The sequence below is a fragment of the Thermobia domestica genome, chromosome 15 (genome assembly GCF_964235325.1).
Source record: "Thermobia domestica chromosome 15, izTheDome1.hap1.1, whole genome shotgun sequence".
In the NCBI taxonomy this organism is placed as follows: Eukaryota; Metazoa; Arthropoda; class Insecta; order Zygentoma; family Lepismatidae; genus Thermobia; species Thermobia domestica.
The window spans coordinates 11,411,955-11,428,106 of NC_137468.1; the positions used below are offsets into that span (position 1 = coordinate 11,411,955).

The window sequence follows — 16,152 nt, forward strand, 5'->3', positions numbered from 1 at the left end:
GAAATAGGTGCACAATTAATGTTAGAAAAATATATTTTATAAAATTACCCTAACTTTCCCTGATTTCCAGTCTTTTCCCCTGAATTTTCCTGACTTGCACCATTTTCCCTGACTTTCCTGACCAATAGGAACCCTGTACTAGATAATTGTGTACCTAAGAAACCAATTAGCAATAGACCTTAATACAAAGACCCCTAGGTGAACAACGAACTAAAATCATTAATTAATAAGAAAACCAAATATTTTGTGAAAGCAAGAGAAACAAAAAATAATACATGTATCAAAGATACTCCGATTTACGGAAAATTGTCAAAAAGAAATGCTTAGAGGCGAGAAAACCATATTATTTGAGTCTAAAAAATAGTGTTCTATTATTATTATTATTATTATTATTATTATTATTATTATTATTATTATTATTATTATTATTATTATTAAGGTGCGTTGCAAAATGATACGAACGATACCAGATATCGTCATATTATGTGATCGGAGAGGAAACGGAAAATAGAAGTGAGGGTGAATGAAACAGTGTTGTATTTATGTTACACGAACACAGGTACTGTAGAAATATACACGTATAGAGGACAGTGCGAAACAAAAATGAAAAATCAGCCCAAGAAAAGTGTTGCAAAATGATACGAACGATGACATGTTTAGTGTAATAACATGTAGCTAGGTCTCTGCGACGAACATAGAGGGCGCTCGACGAGAAGGCAAAATGTATAGAAGACGAGTGATAGAAGTGTAGGCTAGTTTACTACGGCGAGGACATCTGTGTGACGTGACGAGTAAGAGAAGCATAATGGGCCCTGGCAAAGTATTATCTGAGTGCGAAAATTGCCAAATAATGGCATATAAAGAAGAAGGTGTATCTGTTAATAAAATCGCACGTCGAATTGGGCAATGTGCTTGTGTCCTGAACAATTTTCTTAAACTTGGGATGCGGTATGAAGTAAAGAAATCATCAGGAAGGCCGCGTTAATTAACGCCACAACAGCAAAGACAGGTTGTTCGAAAGCTAAGTTGTGCTGGAATATCCCTTACACAGTTGGCACAAGACCCTAACATTCGTGTACATAAGTCTACCCTATCAAGACCTGTGAAACGCTGTAATCATATCTCTGATATAAGAAGCGTAAGCGTCATCCACAACTCACCGCGCAGCACAAGGAGCGACGGGTGATCTGGACCAAAATACATGTGACCTGGAAGCAGAACGCGTCGTGTCATCTTCAGTGACGAAAAGAAATTTAATTTGAATGGTCCCGATGGCTGATGATACTATTGGCACGATCTGCGGAAGTAGGAGCAGATGTACTCCAAGCGATAGCAAGGACAGTCGTTAATTATGTGGCAATTATGTGGCCCCGTTAATTATGGGGCTTCGGTTGTTATGGTACAACAAATCACGAATTTCTTACATCTCATATGATATCAACCACGTACTAAACAGTACTTGCAGACAATTTGTTGTCATTTACCTCGCGAATTGCTGGTCCCGAGTGAATCTTCCAACAGGATAATGCTACTATCAACGTTGTTGGAACTAGCAAGGATTGCTTGCGGGAGAAAGACGTGGTTGTACTTGATTGGCCTTTCAATTTCCCAGACAAAAACCCGATGGGAAATCTTTAGGAAATGTTATGTCGCTCAGTGATCGCCATCGGTACCCAGTACAACAGTGTTCGTGAGTTGCAGGATGTCATCATCGCTGCATGGAATCAAATTGATGTGACTCTGCTGCAAACGCTGGTAAACATCATGTTTAATCGAGTGTTTAAGCTGGTCTTTTGCAGTGGCTCATTTATTGTCTATTAGAACTAGCTTTTGTATTGCGTTCGTATCATTTTGCAACAGTCATTATCATGTTGTTTTGATTCTTTTTTGTTTTCAATTTGGTTAGCCGTGGAAATGAATGAACTATCCATGATCTGTAAACATATCCTCCTTATACATCTCTACATATCACGTACTTACTAAAGTTATGCCACGTATGTGGATCGCTCGTATCATTTTGCAACATATCTTATTATTATTATTATTATTATTATTCTTGAAACGTCTGCATTACTATTCGGATTCTTTGACGAGGTTTGAACTTTTATTACTATTTAATATCAATCACAGAGTATTTCTTACCTTCTTTCAATAGAACATCCAAATCTAAGTCTTCAATAGGTTCTCCACATAGTGTTAGATGCTTTTGGTTGAAATTATATATTTTGGATTCCCGCTTAAGAGTAGCTTTGGTTGGCTCCACTGATACGATAGTAGCCACTTTCATCCCGTCGTCTGCTCCTTCAACTTCTGGAAATTTCTTAATATCACACGAAGTTGCGTCGCCCTTGTTTGTAGGACATGGTTCTGGCTGAGGAGAGTCTGTCCTGATAAATGCAGATACTCTTTTATCTTCGAATTGTCTAACAGATGAAACATAGAAACACGCTACACAAGACCATTTGGACATTTCACTTCCGGGAGATGCTGAAAGGTCATTGGTTAACCACAACATCAACCAGGAATCAGTATTTACACTCCACTCCATATCTTTATTCCACACGATATCATCCACAAATATATTCGCCAGTTTTACAGGTAGAGTACAGTCAAATGCTCGCAAATACACAGTGACACTTTTCTTGTATATCTGGATAATGTTCCCGATTACGTAACGCACTAACAAGCTATTTTTGTGATTTTTCACCCAATGACTAATGTGAGTCTGAATATTTTTTGTTAAATCACTGCGCTTGTTAAAGCTTGTCAGTTCTTCTGTCTTGCAATAAAGAGGGTTCCAAGATACTTCCAAGGGAACAATTTTCTGATTTTCACCATGAACCAATAATGTCAATACCGTTACAAAATCACCAACCTTTGGTGGAAACTGACAATCTGCTTTCCATTCATATTCCAAATGCTGAAAACTAAATGCTACTATCTCGTTGAACTTCGTTAACTTAATGAAAACTAATGTACTTTCGATGGTTGTTATTTGACCAGTCACTTCAATTACTGGTTCTGGAAGCACAATGGAAGAGGACTCGGGCAATACGCTTGTGATATGCCACCCAGGACAGCCACTAATCGAAGGAAACCTCCATGCTGTGAAACGAACACTCTCGCCTCTGCGCGACAACGCCAGCGCATCTTTACTTATCTTTGAATAATATTTCCCAGGTTTGAAGCTTCCAGTGTAAGTGTCCTCATCAACCGTAAAGTTTATTTGTACTTCATCTTTGGTAATTTCCTTAATAACACCACTTATTAAGTAATATCGGGGCACACTTTCAGCCATTATGCTACAGCACCAACGGAGAAAACTGGAAGAAATAATTACACACACATAAATAAATAAATAAATAATTTTAAACTGTGTTCTTTTCAACTTACAACAAAACATAACAAACATCATGCCATCCGTATGGAAATTATTAAGAAATGTTTATTACTTACATTATTTTATATATTTTCTTATAGGTTTTTAATATATTTTTCATAGCCTTAATTTTTATATTCATCTATACATACTAGTGATGGGCACAGAAACCGGTTTTTCGGTTTATAAGAAAACCGAAAGTTTTTTGAAAATTTTCAAAAACCCGGTTTTCTCCAAAATCAGGTATCGGTTTTTCACCGGATCCGGTTTCGGTTTTCTTCAAAGCCGGTTCCGCTTTTTTCCAAAATAAGTTATATTTCTGACCAGAATAGTGTTTCGTTGTTCTTCGGAAACCGATTCCGTTTCCACAGAAATAGTTTTATGCGCTTTCCACTTTCGGTGAAAACCGAACAGGTTTTGGAGAAAACCGAAACCGGTTTCAATGAAAAAAAAACGAACCGGAGAAAACTGAAATGTTGGTTTTTTGGATTTCGGTTTTTCTAGAAACCGGTTTCCGGTTTTTAGAAAAACCGGTTTTGCCCATCCCTAACGCATACATAGCACTATAAGACTTTACATTTCAAATTTAACAATTAAATATTGCTATAACTTACGGTTTCATTCAAATTTATATTGATTAATAGTTTTCTTTTTATTCATCTTTGTATTATTATCAGGCCTTGAAAAATCTTGCTTGCAAGTACTAGCCAGCACATTTTGCAGTCACAGTGTTTATACAAATAAACAAAAATTAATCTGCGACACAGTAAACATATCAATGCATTTTTATTTTGTTTATTGGCATGTCTCTTACACCAATGCAAAGTAGCACTTTGAACGAAATATATTGCGGATCACAATTTTTACACTTCACGATGTCTATTTTCTTATTTCGTTTCATTCAAACGGGACAGCATAGGCAGTTTTAAAAACGCAATGGCATACGGGCGAGTATTCATCTGCCGGTAAGATTTTCATTCCAAATATGGAACAGGTGGAACTAAACTGCTGCGTAGCACTAGCGCCACTTTTTGGCGGGGAAAAATAACAAATTTGACAAAACTAGTAGTGTACAGAAGCTGACAGTCGAATGAAAAAGATCGTTTACGATGGTGTGCATTGCAATATTTTTTTAATATATATTTTTATTTTTATTATTTATTTATTATTTTTATTATATATATATATATATTTTTTTTTTGTGTGTGTGTGTGTGTGTGTGTGTGTGTGTGTGTGGAATGAAACGCTTTTGATTGCTCGGACTTTACTCGCCAAATGTAAAAAAGGTACTCGCCACTGGCGAGTGGATTTTTCAAGTTCTGATTGTTTATTTATTTACTTATTTATTATGCGTTCAAGCGACGAGTGTTGTACATTTGTACATGTGGTATAGAAAATGTCAATATTTCTACATTAATAACAAAGATACTTCATATAGATCGTATTACTAGTACACCATATATATCTTTTCTTTTTTATTCTTTTGTGAGTTTTTGTAAAACAACCAGATGGTTTAATACACAGTACAAAAATTATAAATATACACAGTTAACTTACATATTACTAATACACATTTTTACTTATATATCTACTTGCTGTGTTATTTACAGTTGTCAACTTTATTATGATAACTTTGTAGTTACTAGCTTTTCAATTAACTGTGGCTTTACAAGTTTCTTTTGTTATGTTCAAAGTGTTCAAAGGGAGAATAAAAACAATGTTTTAATACGTATCGTGTTTGTCTTTCTTTGAAAATTTTATCTGATTTATTATTATTAAATGATTCAATCTGATTATTATTATGATTAATGTTAATTGACGAAAATCTTATCCCGAACAGTTCATAAATTGCCTACAACAGACATATTTCTTCTAATTCTTTTCAGCTTGGCACAGTTCCAAAAATAGCTGACACATTTTTTCGTTGAATGGCTATACTAATACGTTATATGAGAAATGCTCTAGCTCGGGTATCTCCCGATTTTAGCGATATTTGTTGGCTAACTTCACTGATAAACTTAAACCCCTCTTGGTCCCATTAACCACTTAATTCAGTTGCTATTGTAACAAACCAATACCTGTTCAATAGATTGATATATTTATTCCTTTTCTCGACCTCTCTTCGAGCTGCTACGAGTCCTACTCGAGTTGATGTATCTGGTACATTGGAGGGAGCATTAGTGTCTGCACAGGTGAAATCCCAAGCAACTGCCTGCCCTTTTTTTCGTGGCAATAACGTCACTCCGTCAGGCCTTTTTCCGTCATTGCGGCTGCATCCATCTGGTTTTCTCACTGATGGAACGCCTGATGGAATAAGAGCTCTCAGAGTGATATCATTTACACTCGTACGTCGTGAAAGCCTGCCAGCACTATTTTTACATCATATGCCATGTAGTCCTTTACTATATCGGGTTACATTTGGAGAAACAATGTGGTTCGCAGATGTCTACTTCTAAGCGTAGAGCAGTGGCTATTCGAAAACTTTCGTTAGATACATGTAAGCCCGAAGAAGGTGAAGGTAATGAATGAAACCATGCTCTGTTTTCAGGGATCTGACAGCAAGAAGCCTGGCTTTATCTTCGAGGTTATCACTAGACCTTAATAATGCATTGAATAAGGTTTCTTCTGCAAGAATTTTGACAAGATCATGATGTTTGTTCTTCTGTCTGGGTACGAACGATGCACGTACAATTTCCACAAGGCGCACTAACATCTTTAGTCAGAAATTGTATTAGTCCATTATTAAAGTGAAAACAAGCTCTCCAAGAGCACCCGAAATGTGAAGTGTGGTTCCCAGCACAATTTTCTCGTTTATTTCGGACCCCTTACTCCTGCATTTCCTTAATCTAACGCCAATCCCCTTTCTTTTTCTTTTACTGCTACATTTTAAGATTTTACTATAAACTTCTCTGTCATTGTGAATTGAATATGGTTTCTTCTGCAAGAATTTTGACAAGAACATGATTTTTTTTTTTTTTTTTTTTTCTGTCTGGGTTCAAACGATGCACGTGCAATTCCAAGGCGCACTAACATTTTTAGTCAGATAAAGTTTACGATTTGCAGACAGCATTTTTTGGTAATGTGTGGTAATTACCATTAAAAACTTGAAACAAAGCTGAGAAAAACAACAGTGAGCTATCTATTTTTGTGAGGAAACAGTTAAATTGTTTTGTCAAACAATATTAGAGGAAGTCTTCAGAAGAATCCGAATATTGTCGAATTCATAACAGCTACAGAATTCCCACTCTGACCGAATGGGAAGGTTGTGGATGTGGAAAGAAGCTTTCTACAAAGACATTTTATTTTTCAATACAAACGCGCTTATACTTATTTAACAACTTACAGATGCTTAATGTTGTTAGGCATAAAAGCTCTATATTTTTCCTTTCTAGTACAGCACGGATCATATTGATGGGATAATTAAAATGCATTTGTGGAGCATGCTAAACGTAACATTTATTACCAACTAGGTGGAACATTGCCAAAGGATTGACGTTTTGCACTGTGTTCAGTGTTTGAAGATTACATGTCTTTGATGGGGACCACCTTGACGAGAACATTTTTTGTCCCTAACAATTACGTTCAGCATAGTTTGGCGCATGGTTTTATCAGGGATGGCTGTTATATCCCTTCGGACGCTGTCCTTCAGTTTATTGATGATAGTGGGCTTGGTGTGTATACCTGTTTCTTTAGATAACCCCACAGGTTGGTGCCAGCAGTCATACTGCAGTAGCGTCAATGACAATCGTTCGACGAAACCTTCCGGGACGCCTTATCTCTAGATTCTGTTATATCGATTGGCCACCTAGATTCCCCGACCGTACCTGCACTGGATTATTTCCTGTAGGGTTATCTACACGATAAAGTGTACGCCACAAAGCCCACTACTATCAATGAACTGAAGAAGAGCGTGCAAAGAGGATAGCAGCCATCCCTGCCGAAACCCTCCCCAAACTATGCTGAACATGATTATCAGGGCCAAAGAATGTTCTCGTCAAAGTGGTGTCCATCTAAGGGATGTAATCTTCAAATACTGAATACAGTGAAAAACTCCCGTTCTTTGGCAATGTGTTCATATAGATGGTTAAAAAAAAAAATGTTGTGTTCAGCATGCTTGACAAATGCACCTTTTAAGGTGTCACAACAATATCGCCCATCCTATATAGTTAAGTAATTACTGAATATATTCTAAAGATGAAAGAAAGAAAAAAAAAAAGCTTTTCCGCTTTAACATTTTTTCAGTTTCTTTCCCATGAAAACTGTCCCCTAATTACATCCCTGTATATTACAAACTTAATGCATACTTTTTTGCTTGAAATTATTATATGAAATGTTTGTCAATAGTATAAGTATTTAAACCTACAGTATTCGAATTTATTTACTTGTTGAGGCTATTCGTTGCATAAATAACATTGAGAAAAAAAATTCTATCTTGAATCGTGGATACGTGACTCATAACATACGGTTTCAGGTCTTCTTTGGTCCATTTGTCAACATATCTTTGACCGCTACACCATCCTTTAAAACAAGGTTATAAGTTCTGTTTATTCATAAAGCCCATGCTGCAATATGAAATCTTTGTAAATAGGAAAAAAGGAATACAACGGTTCGGGAAAAAAGCACAGCTGTTTTGTCTAGCAAACATTAGGCTTTATAGAAAGAAGAAAAAAAAATCAGTTTTAATGAAGAAATAACAAGGTTCTTTTCCCATTATAACACGAAGACATTTAATTGCTGAATTCTGAAGAAAAAACGGTACGAGCCATTGCACTGAACTTCCTTACTCCAGTTCCTAAAACTAAATCATGTTATGCTGCAGTTATTAACGAAACATTTTGAGAAATACGAATAAAATTATGACATTTTCGGAAAATTTCGCGGAGTGCTCCTCGTATATTTCTTCAGGTTAAATGAGTTGACATGCTGTCAGATTGTTTATAAAATATTTATGAAATATGAACAAAATCAAGGAAGTCATTTTTGAGAAAATCATCCGGAAGAAAGTAACCAAGTGTGAACTGCCCCTTCACGATTTTCCCCAGAGAAATGAGTCATAACACTGTATGGGGTTTTTATTGAAAAATATTTATGAAATATCAACGAAATCGTTTGACTTGTTTTTGAGAAAATCGCAAATTTTGATTTTCATCCTTCAGTAAGCTACTATCTTTATTTTTAAGTGTAGGAAGAAAATTCTAACTCCCCTCCCTCCTCCTGGAGAATTACATAAAACCTTAAAGTTTAAAATTTGATCTTGATACACTTAACGGTACGGAATCTAGGGAAGTGTATATCAGAATGAACGGACGAAAGACAGATGTCGATTTTTTTTTTTTTTTTTTTTGGGATGAAACGCAAATCAGTTGATTCGATTTTTTTTTTTCATGACACAATGACCATACTTGCTCTCTCCTTTCGTCGCTGGAAAGTAAAAAACATGGAAAAAAAAACATTGGCCTCGGTGATAATTGTGACACGTTACTCCATTTAAAAAGACAAGAAAAAAACTGTTATCAATAACTTTTCTGCAAAATTAATAAATTTAGTAAAACGAAATTATCATTTAAAACTTATGAATAAAGACTTCGTTATTACAACACTGTCTCGACTACCTGACTTTTTCTAAGAAAGAAAATCGTCATTACAGGTATTCTGCCATTATTGGCAGGTGAGTTCTGCAAGTGAGAAGCTTCCATGCTCCACGGTCTTCCGCTAACCTCTTCGTTTTCACATACGATTTGTCTGTTTTGATATCATACATCAATTGTAGTCTCCTTCGCCCCCTCCCTCTCTTTCCTGCCACCATACCCTCAAAAGCATCTCTCATGATACATTTTCTTCTTACTGTTAGTCACTTCTTAGTCAATGTCCCAACCAGTTTCTCTTCCTTTTCTTAATAATATCTAAAATTGCTTCTTTTTTTCCACCACCATTTCTAACACCCTCTCATTCGTTTTCCGCTCGACCCAGTCAATTCTCTCCAATCTTTTCCGCATCCACCTTTCGAAAGCTTCCAGTCGGTTCTCATCACTTTTGCGTATAATGTCCATGTTTCTGACCCATACAGTACAATACTCCATACGAAGCATTTTCTAAGTATTTTTCTCAACACTTTATTCAAGGTCCCATAAAATAGTGTTATCTTCCTCCTAAAAGCTTTTTTCGTCATTCCTATCCTCGCTTTTATTTCACGTTCACATTTCATATCATCACTAATAATACTGCCCAGGTATCAAAAACTAGTCTCGTCTGTTCTATTTTCTCCCCTCCGATTTCTATATTTGACACCGACCCCCATGGCTTTTGTCTTTCTAACATTTATTTTCATCCCATATTCTTCACAGCCCTTCCTTACGTTTTCTCTCTTTAGACTGCAACAATCGCCATATCATCTGCAAACTGTATACACCTAATCATTCTACTTCCTACTGAAATTCCGTCTTCATTTCGTAGGCTCTTTTTCAATATCTCTTCTAGATAAGATATTAAACATTAAAAATAGGGAAAAAATTCCGTAATAAATTTCCTGAGGAATATTTTCTTTGAACGGTCTACTCGACTTTTAACGCCTTCATGAAATCGCGTAGTCGCCAAGGAAAAGCAACTGTCTATCAAAAAGGTTAAAAAAACTTACTTGTGCCTCTTTTAGGCTTACCTTACCACATTTGTTTAATCATTTTGATCGATGAACAGTACAACACGTTTAAATCTTTTATTTACGAACCTACATATTCTATCACTTGAACCACGTAAATGAAATCAGACTAGACTTGGTACATATTCTTTATTAAATATTCATGCATTGTAAAAATATTTCATCAGCCTCCCCCCCCCCCCTGCATTGTGAATTACAAGCATAACTTATTTTCTCTCTCTGTTATTGATCGGTTTGTGTTTGTTTTCATGTTTGTATATGTATGCTTTTTTTCTTTCTTTCTTCACTTGTCGTACTTGTGCGTGAGTGTGTGTTTTGTTAAAAGTACCACTTTTTCTTTTCTTCTTTATATCATCTTACTGTATACCTGTATTTTTCTTGTATATAACCGTATCTTTTGACTCAACTTTTTTTTTTTTTTTTTAAATAACTCAATGTACTTCCTTGACAAGGGTTAGGTGGTAGAGCAGCAATATGCTGAACCTCGCCCGCTTGAACAAAGCCTTTTTCAATTCAATTCAATATTATATTAATATTTTGTTTAGTTTAAAATTGTATGTATATACAGTAATCATAACGTCTCCTGCAATTAAATTAGGTATTAAAAAAATCTCTTAGAATATATACAATAATTTTATTCTTGGGATTTCTTTTTCTTAAAACGTTTTAAAATGTAGAGGACAGTCCGTAATGAACACTTATAAAGTAATAGCCTATACTAAGACGTAAAAAAAAAAAAAAATATTAATAAGAGTGGTTTTAGGTATAAAGAGTGTGGCAAGAAGTAAGTACTTATAGAACTTCGGTCAATACGGGTTTTTTGTCGTCCGGCCTGCCCATCCGCCATACGCCGGATAGCTGTGGGTCTACTGTATTTATAAATAAACTAAAACCTTAACATTTATTGAGGGCGTTAAAATTTACAGAAGAAAAAGTTAAAAAAGACGCCAATCGAAAGTTTCTTATTGCAATAAATTTGACACCATACAATAGTAAAGAAAATGCGAATTCCGTGATTAGTGAAGTTTTACTATCGTGTTAAGCAAACACTATCAAGGTTCTGACCAGAGGTGGCAAAAACCATGTTTTTTTCTTTAAATAATTTGTTCTATGTATTTATATTACATATGGACAGAATTTTTTTTTCCACCTTGATCTTAAAATGCACTAATGGGGTTATGCTGGGACGGATCATATAAGCTTAAAGCGGAATCCAAACCGTTTCTTGGCTTACATCTGAGAGAGAAATTGTCTTCCATTTGGACTCGAAACTGGGACTAATTGGCCACAAATGCGATGAGTCTGCCTACTGACACACGAGAGACTCCTGATAAAAATACTTATACTGATCTTTACATACTTGTTAATATAATTATCAAAAGTTACTTCAGAAAAAAAAAAATGAAATCTTTGAGTTTTACATCCCACGGTTATGCCGGTTAGGCTAAAGGAGACGGTGATTATGAGAAATGAATGAAATGGTGGAATGAAGAAAGTGGGAGGAAACGGGAGAACCCCGAGAAAACCCACGAGAAAGTTACTTCAGAAGCACAAAAAGATATACAGCTGCACAAGTGAAACCATTATACAGAATTATATATAAATTGGGAAACTCCCGCCTTAGCCATTGGGAAAATCCGGTTATTGCTTTGCATGTAAAGTTTTAAGGTCAATTTATCATAATCAGTACGCTAAAGCTGACCTTTTTAGTATCTAGATATCATTCAATAAAATTAAAACAAAGTCCAATCGAAAATAATGTTGGGAGTTACGTAGGCAGTCGATAAATTTTGCCAATTTCTATCAATATATTTAAGCAACCCTGACTTCTTTATAAAATAACAGGAATTCTGGTAAGAAGAAATATACAGTTTGGTTTCGTTTCGTAAGTTTAGGCTTAACATCCTTACGTAATACCGAGATTATTAAGGAGAAGACTTTCGCTAAAAGTGACATCCGAACCGCTACTTGGTTTACATTTGAAAGAAGGGTTGTAGTTCAACCGAGAATTGAACATGGGAAGCCTTGATTAAAAGGTGAAAAGGAGATAAAACTAATGAACATGGTTTGATATATGGAAACGTCACCATGAGGTTCATAAGATTTAAAGCATTTTTCGTTTTATTTATTTTTTAAACCAGCCAACCCTGGTTCTGGTAATGAACTAATATTTCTCTGTTCGAAAAGACATTTTGAGACAGACCTGAGTTCGATCCCTAGTAGACCCAGCTCAATAGAGGAGCCATTTTATATAACATTCCGAGGTTCGATTCCGTGCGCCTCTGTTTGGGAACCATTTTACATTAGGTCCTGGATTTGATGCCTTATGTCCCTGTTTAAGAAGATATTTCATAACAGATTCATCGTCACCTACAGTACGTTCCGGGATTTGAACCCACATACGGAAACTAATTCAATCTGTCGTCCGGGGTTCGGTACACCAAATTGGCATACGAAATCATTTATCATCTTACCGACAAAGTTTACCAATATAACAATTAACTAACATCAAAGAAAAAGAAAAATGAAAGATACAAATTAACCTCAATAAGTCGGGTTCAATTCTTTGAAACGTCCCAAAATAACCATAAGTTTTAGAAAATCTGATTACATATTAAAAAAAAAAAAAAAAAACTGCAATGCACTAACGTTAGTCAGAAAAATGAATCTCCACTGCACTGTATACGAAAAAAAGACAACATGCCAAAGGAAACTTAAAACTAAAACTTACCCAAATGAAATACAAAACAAATGTTGCTTACAGAATATACCTTTACACAACACTATGTATATTCACTAACATTACATTATGGAATATTTAAAAAAATATTTTAAACTATATTAGATTCATTTTGTTTTTCTCTCTTTTTTAGGTAAGAAATTTCAATTTCTGCTTGTACCAATTCGGGAAGCCATTTTGTGAGAGAATTTATTCACTTACAGTGTATCCGAGATTCGAACATAATTAAAATAAGGTAAACACCATTCAAGTCTTAAGAAATTATATATCGACAATTACTGGTAAGTGTGAATTACAAAATTACAAACAAATTATATGAAAGGAAGAAGGGGTGGGGGATAAGACACAATACTGGTACGTACTGGGTTCGTTTCCTTCTTACATCTTTAAATAACCTTGATATACGATATGAAGCAAACTACACTAGATTTCCAACCTGAAACTAAAATGCACTAACGTTATGCAAAAGAAACAGAAATGAATATTGCATTAAAATTCAACAATTATAAACGAACATTTTTGTTGCTTACTAACGTTAAATTTCATTTTAACACTCTTCAAAAACACCTGTAAGCACGTATAATTATTTGAAAATTCACGAAAAGAAAAAAAAGTAATACATTTTACATTGTGATAACTACGCTGTCTGGCTCAAGATTATATCGAAGCACGAACCGACTTTGACGCGGCAAATTTTCGAATCACGATTCGAGACGCACGGAAATACTCACTTTCTTTATCTCGGCATGGATATTAATTTCGTAGAATAACTACATTTCACTGTAAGAGAATTATTCTATAATAGTGTCTGCACTTTGCACAATGCTTCTTAATTCACACGATGCTTAATTCACTATTTAATAATTAATTACACTTTTGTTATTAGAGATAGAACCAAAAGCCTCCTTCTCCCTGTTTGGTCTCTTTGCGACGAACCACTGTTCTTCACTTCTTCTCATCACTGTTGCCAAATTGTTGACGCAAAAAGTCGCTAAAAATTGGAGCCATAATGTTCCGACAAAATTAACACTATAAAGTAGTCTACATACGTAATACGACTTTTAAAAAAATGCATACACATTACCTAAGTCCACAAAGATTAAAAACAATGTAACACTCACTTTTACTTTAACTCACGCTTCTAAAGCTGCTCGGCTTACTATATGTAATGCTATTTTACTTGTGCCTTATAATGGAAGCTCTGAAAACTAGAGATTGAAGGTTGGAAGGGCGAACTCAACGAAGATGTTTTTTTGGAAAAAATGCATTTTAAACTTTGTTCAAAAGGTAAAAATTAACAAACCTTTCCTCTATTAATTAGTTATTATTATTATTTTTAAACTTTTTATTACTACTTTGGGTATATAATAAAATAAGACCTGATGTTGAATTTGTCTTTACTATTCAGAACGTCTCAATTGTTCTCCGTTAAACAAAGCGGAATTGCGGTGTTGGGTATCATTTAAAAATTCGTTCTGTCTTACGCAGATTGAAAGAAAGAAAGAAAAAATACTTCGATGTAACAATGCTTCATCAAAAAAGGATAAATTATTCGCAACAGAAAAGTCGTTAGATTTGTAAGTCGCTAAATCGTCATTTACTCTCCTCCCCCCCAAAAAAAAAATCTGAAAAAAGTTTTTTTTTGTCGCTATCTTCGAAGCCGAATGCCCTAGATTTAGTGACTTTTCCTTCAAATTGGCAACACTGCTCCTCACCTTGTACCCACGCGGAGTAATACTACTCCATAACCGAACATATAGTTCCATAAGAATGTTATTAGTAGAGATGTTGATTTTATTTCACTTTTCACTAGAATGCATTTGTTTGTTTCACCACTGCAAAAGCATCATTTTGAACACACTGATCACGTTTCCAGAAATACTGTATTCTTGAAATAGTATGCAAATTATAGCTACATTGACAGTCCGCGTCACAGGAATATAATGCGTGATGATGCAATGTGTGGGTGACTGGCGATGACAACATAGGGAAAGAATTTTCTGCCAAACAAGGCTAGGTATTTAGGAGAGATGAAATTCCATGAAACAAGAGCGTTCCCTTCGGTTGAAATCTTCCACAAAAGTTCATCAATACAAAATAAAGAAATCTTCTGAGTAATTTGTCTTACAACAAGTTTATCCTCTTACACCACCATTACCAAAATAGTTTATATTTTTAACGTTACTCACATTACGTTCTAACAGAATATCAGAAGCTCAAAATAAAGTGTTTTCCGAACAATGAACAGGATATCACGACCATTTCGTACCCAAAACAAAAATTATTTTCTATCACTTTCTTGGTTTATGGTACACTTTTCTAGCCTGTCGATTTGAATTTGGCCAACCAGAAAAATACGTATGACAAGATACAAACAAAAAAACTTCTAAGCAGTAGGTAAGATGGTTAGTTAATCAATTCGACAGTTGTGATATGATAGGTTGCATAACTTCCACTTGCTGGCATCAATGGAATGTCAGTCAGCTTTAGACTGAATACAGAAATAAGAACTATTTAATGTTGCAAACGCACTTTCTTACTTGTAGAATCCACTGCACGGAAACAAAAGTAGCACTCAAGTAAGAAAATGTCAAAAGCTAAAAATGCGAAAATTTCCGTTTTTTCTTTCTTTCAAAAAAGCTGTATTTTTTGTATCTTTAGTTGTAAAAATAGGATCACATGGAAAGTAATTATAATGTTTCACATCTTCAAGTACTATTCTGCAGCCTCTGTTTTCTCCTTTTACAAATATTTTGTTTTAACATTATAAAATTCTTAAAACAACACGTCCCGCGCATTTATACAAGAAACTCAGTGCTAGGTCAACTATTCACACTCACTTAACATGCAAAAGAAATACGTTCGATATCCCACACCATCGACTCAAGCAAACCATTGCGGCATTTTCAGTATTAGCACCAAGGTCATGGAATGCTCTACCAAATGTAGTAAAAGAAGCTAAAACATTTAATTCTTTTAAGAAAATGTTAAAAATGTATTTACTCAGCCAACAAAATTTAAGTTCAGGTACCCATGATTTGTATTCTATCACTTCAACCACGTAAATGAAATCAGACTTGACTTGGTACATATTCTTTATCAAATAATCATGCATTGTAAAAATACTTCATCACCCTCCCCCCTGCATTGTGAATCACAAGCATAACTTATTATGTCTCTATGTTATTGATCGGTTTGCGTTTGTTTTCATGTTTGTATTTGTATGCTTTCTTTTTTCTTTCTTCACTTGTAGTACTTGTGCGTGTGAGTGTGTTTTGTTAAAAGTACCAGTTTTTTCTTTTTTCTTTTTTTTTATCATCTTAATGTATACCTGCATTTTTGTTGTATATAACCGTATCTTTTGGCTCAATTGATTGT

At 34.9% G+C, this 16,152-nt stretch overlaps 1 protein-coding gene across 1 annotated transcript in view; it reads right to left on the reverse strand.

The window, feature by feature from the left end:
• LOC145672071 (uncharacterized) overlaps positions 1-16,152 on the reverse strand; it is a 110,001-nt gene that overhangs the window by 47,515 nt on the left and 46,334 nt on the right. The window contains exon 2 of the mRNA XM_081741313.1: positions 2,143-3,323. Coding sequence (XP_081597439.1) covers positions 2,143-3,298 — 1,156 coding nt within the window. The 5' untranslated portion in view covers positions 3,299-3,323. The remainder of the gene's footprint in view (positions 1-2,142; positions 3,324-16,152) is intronic.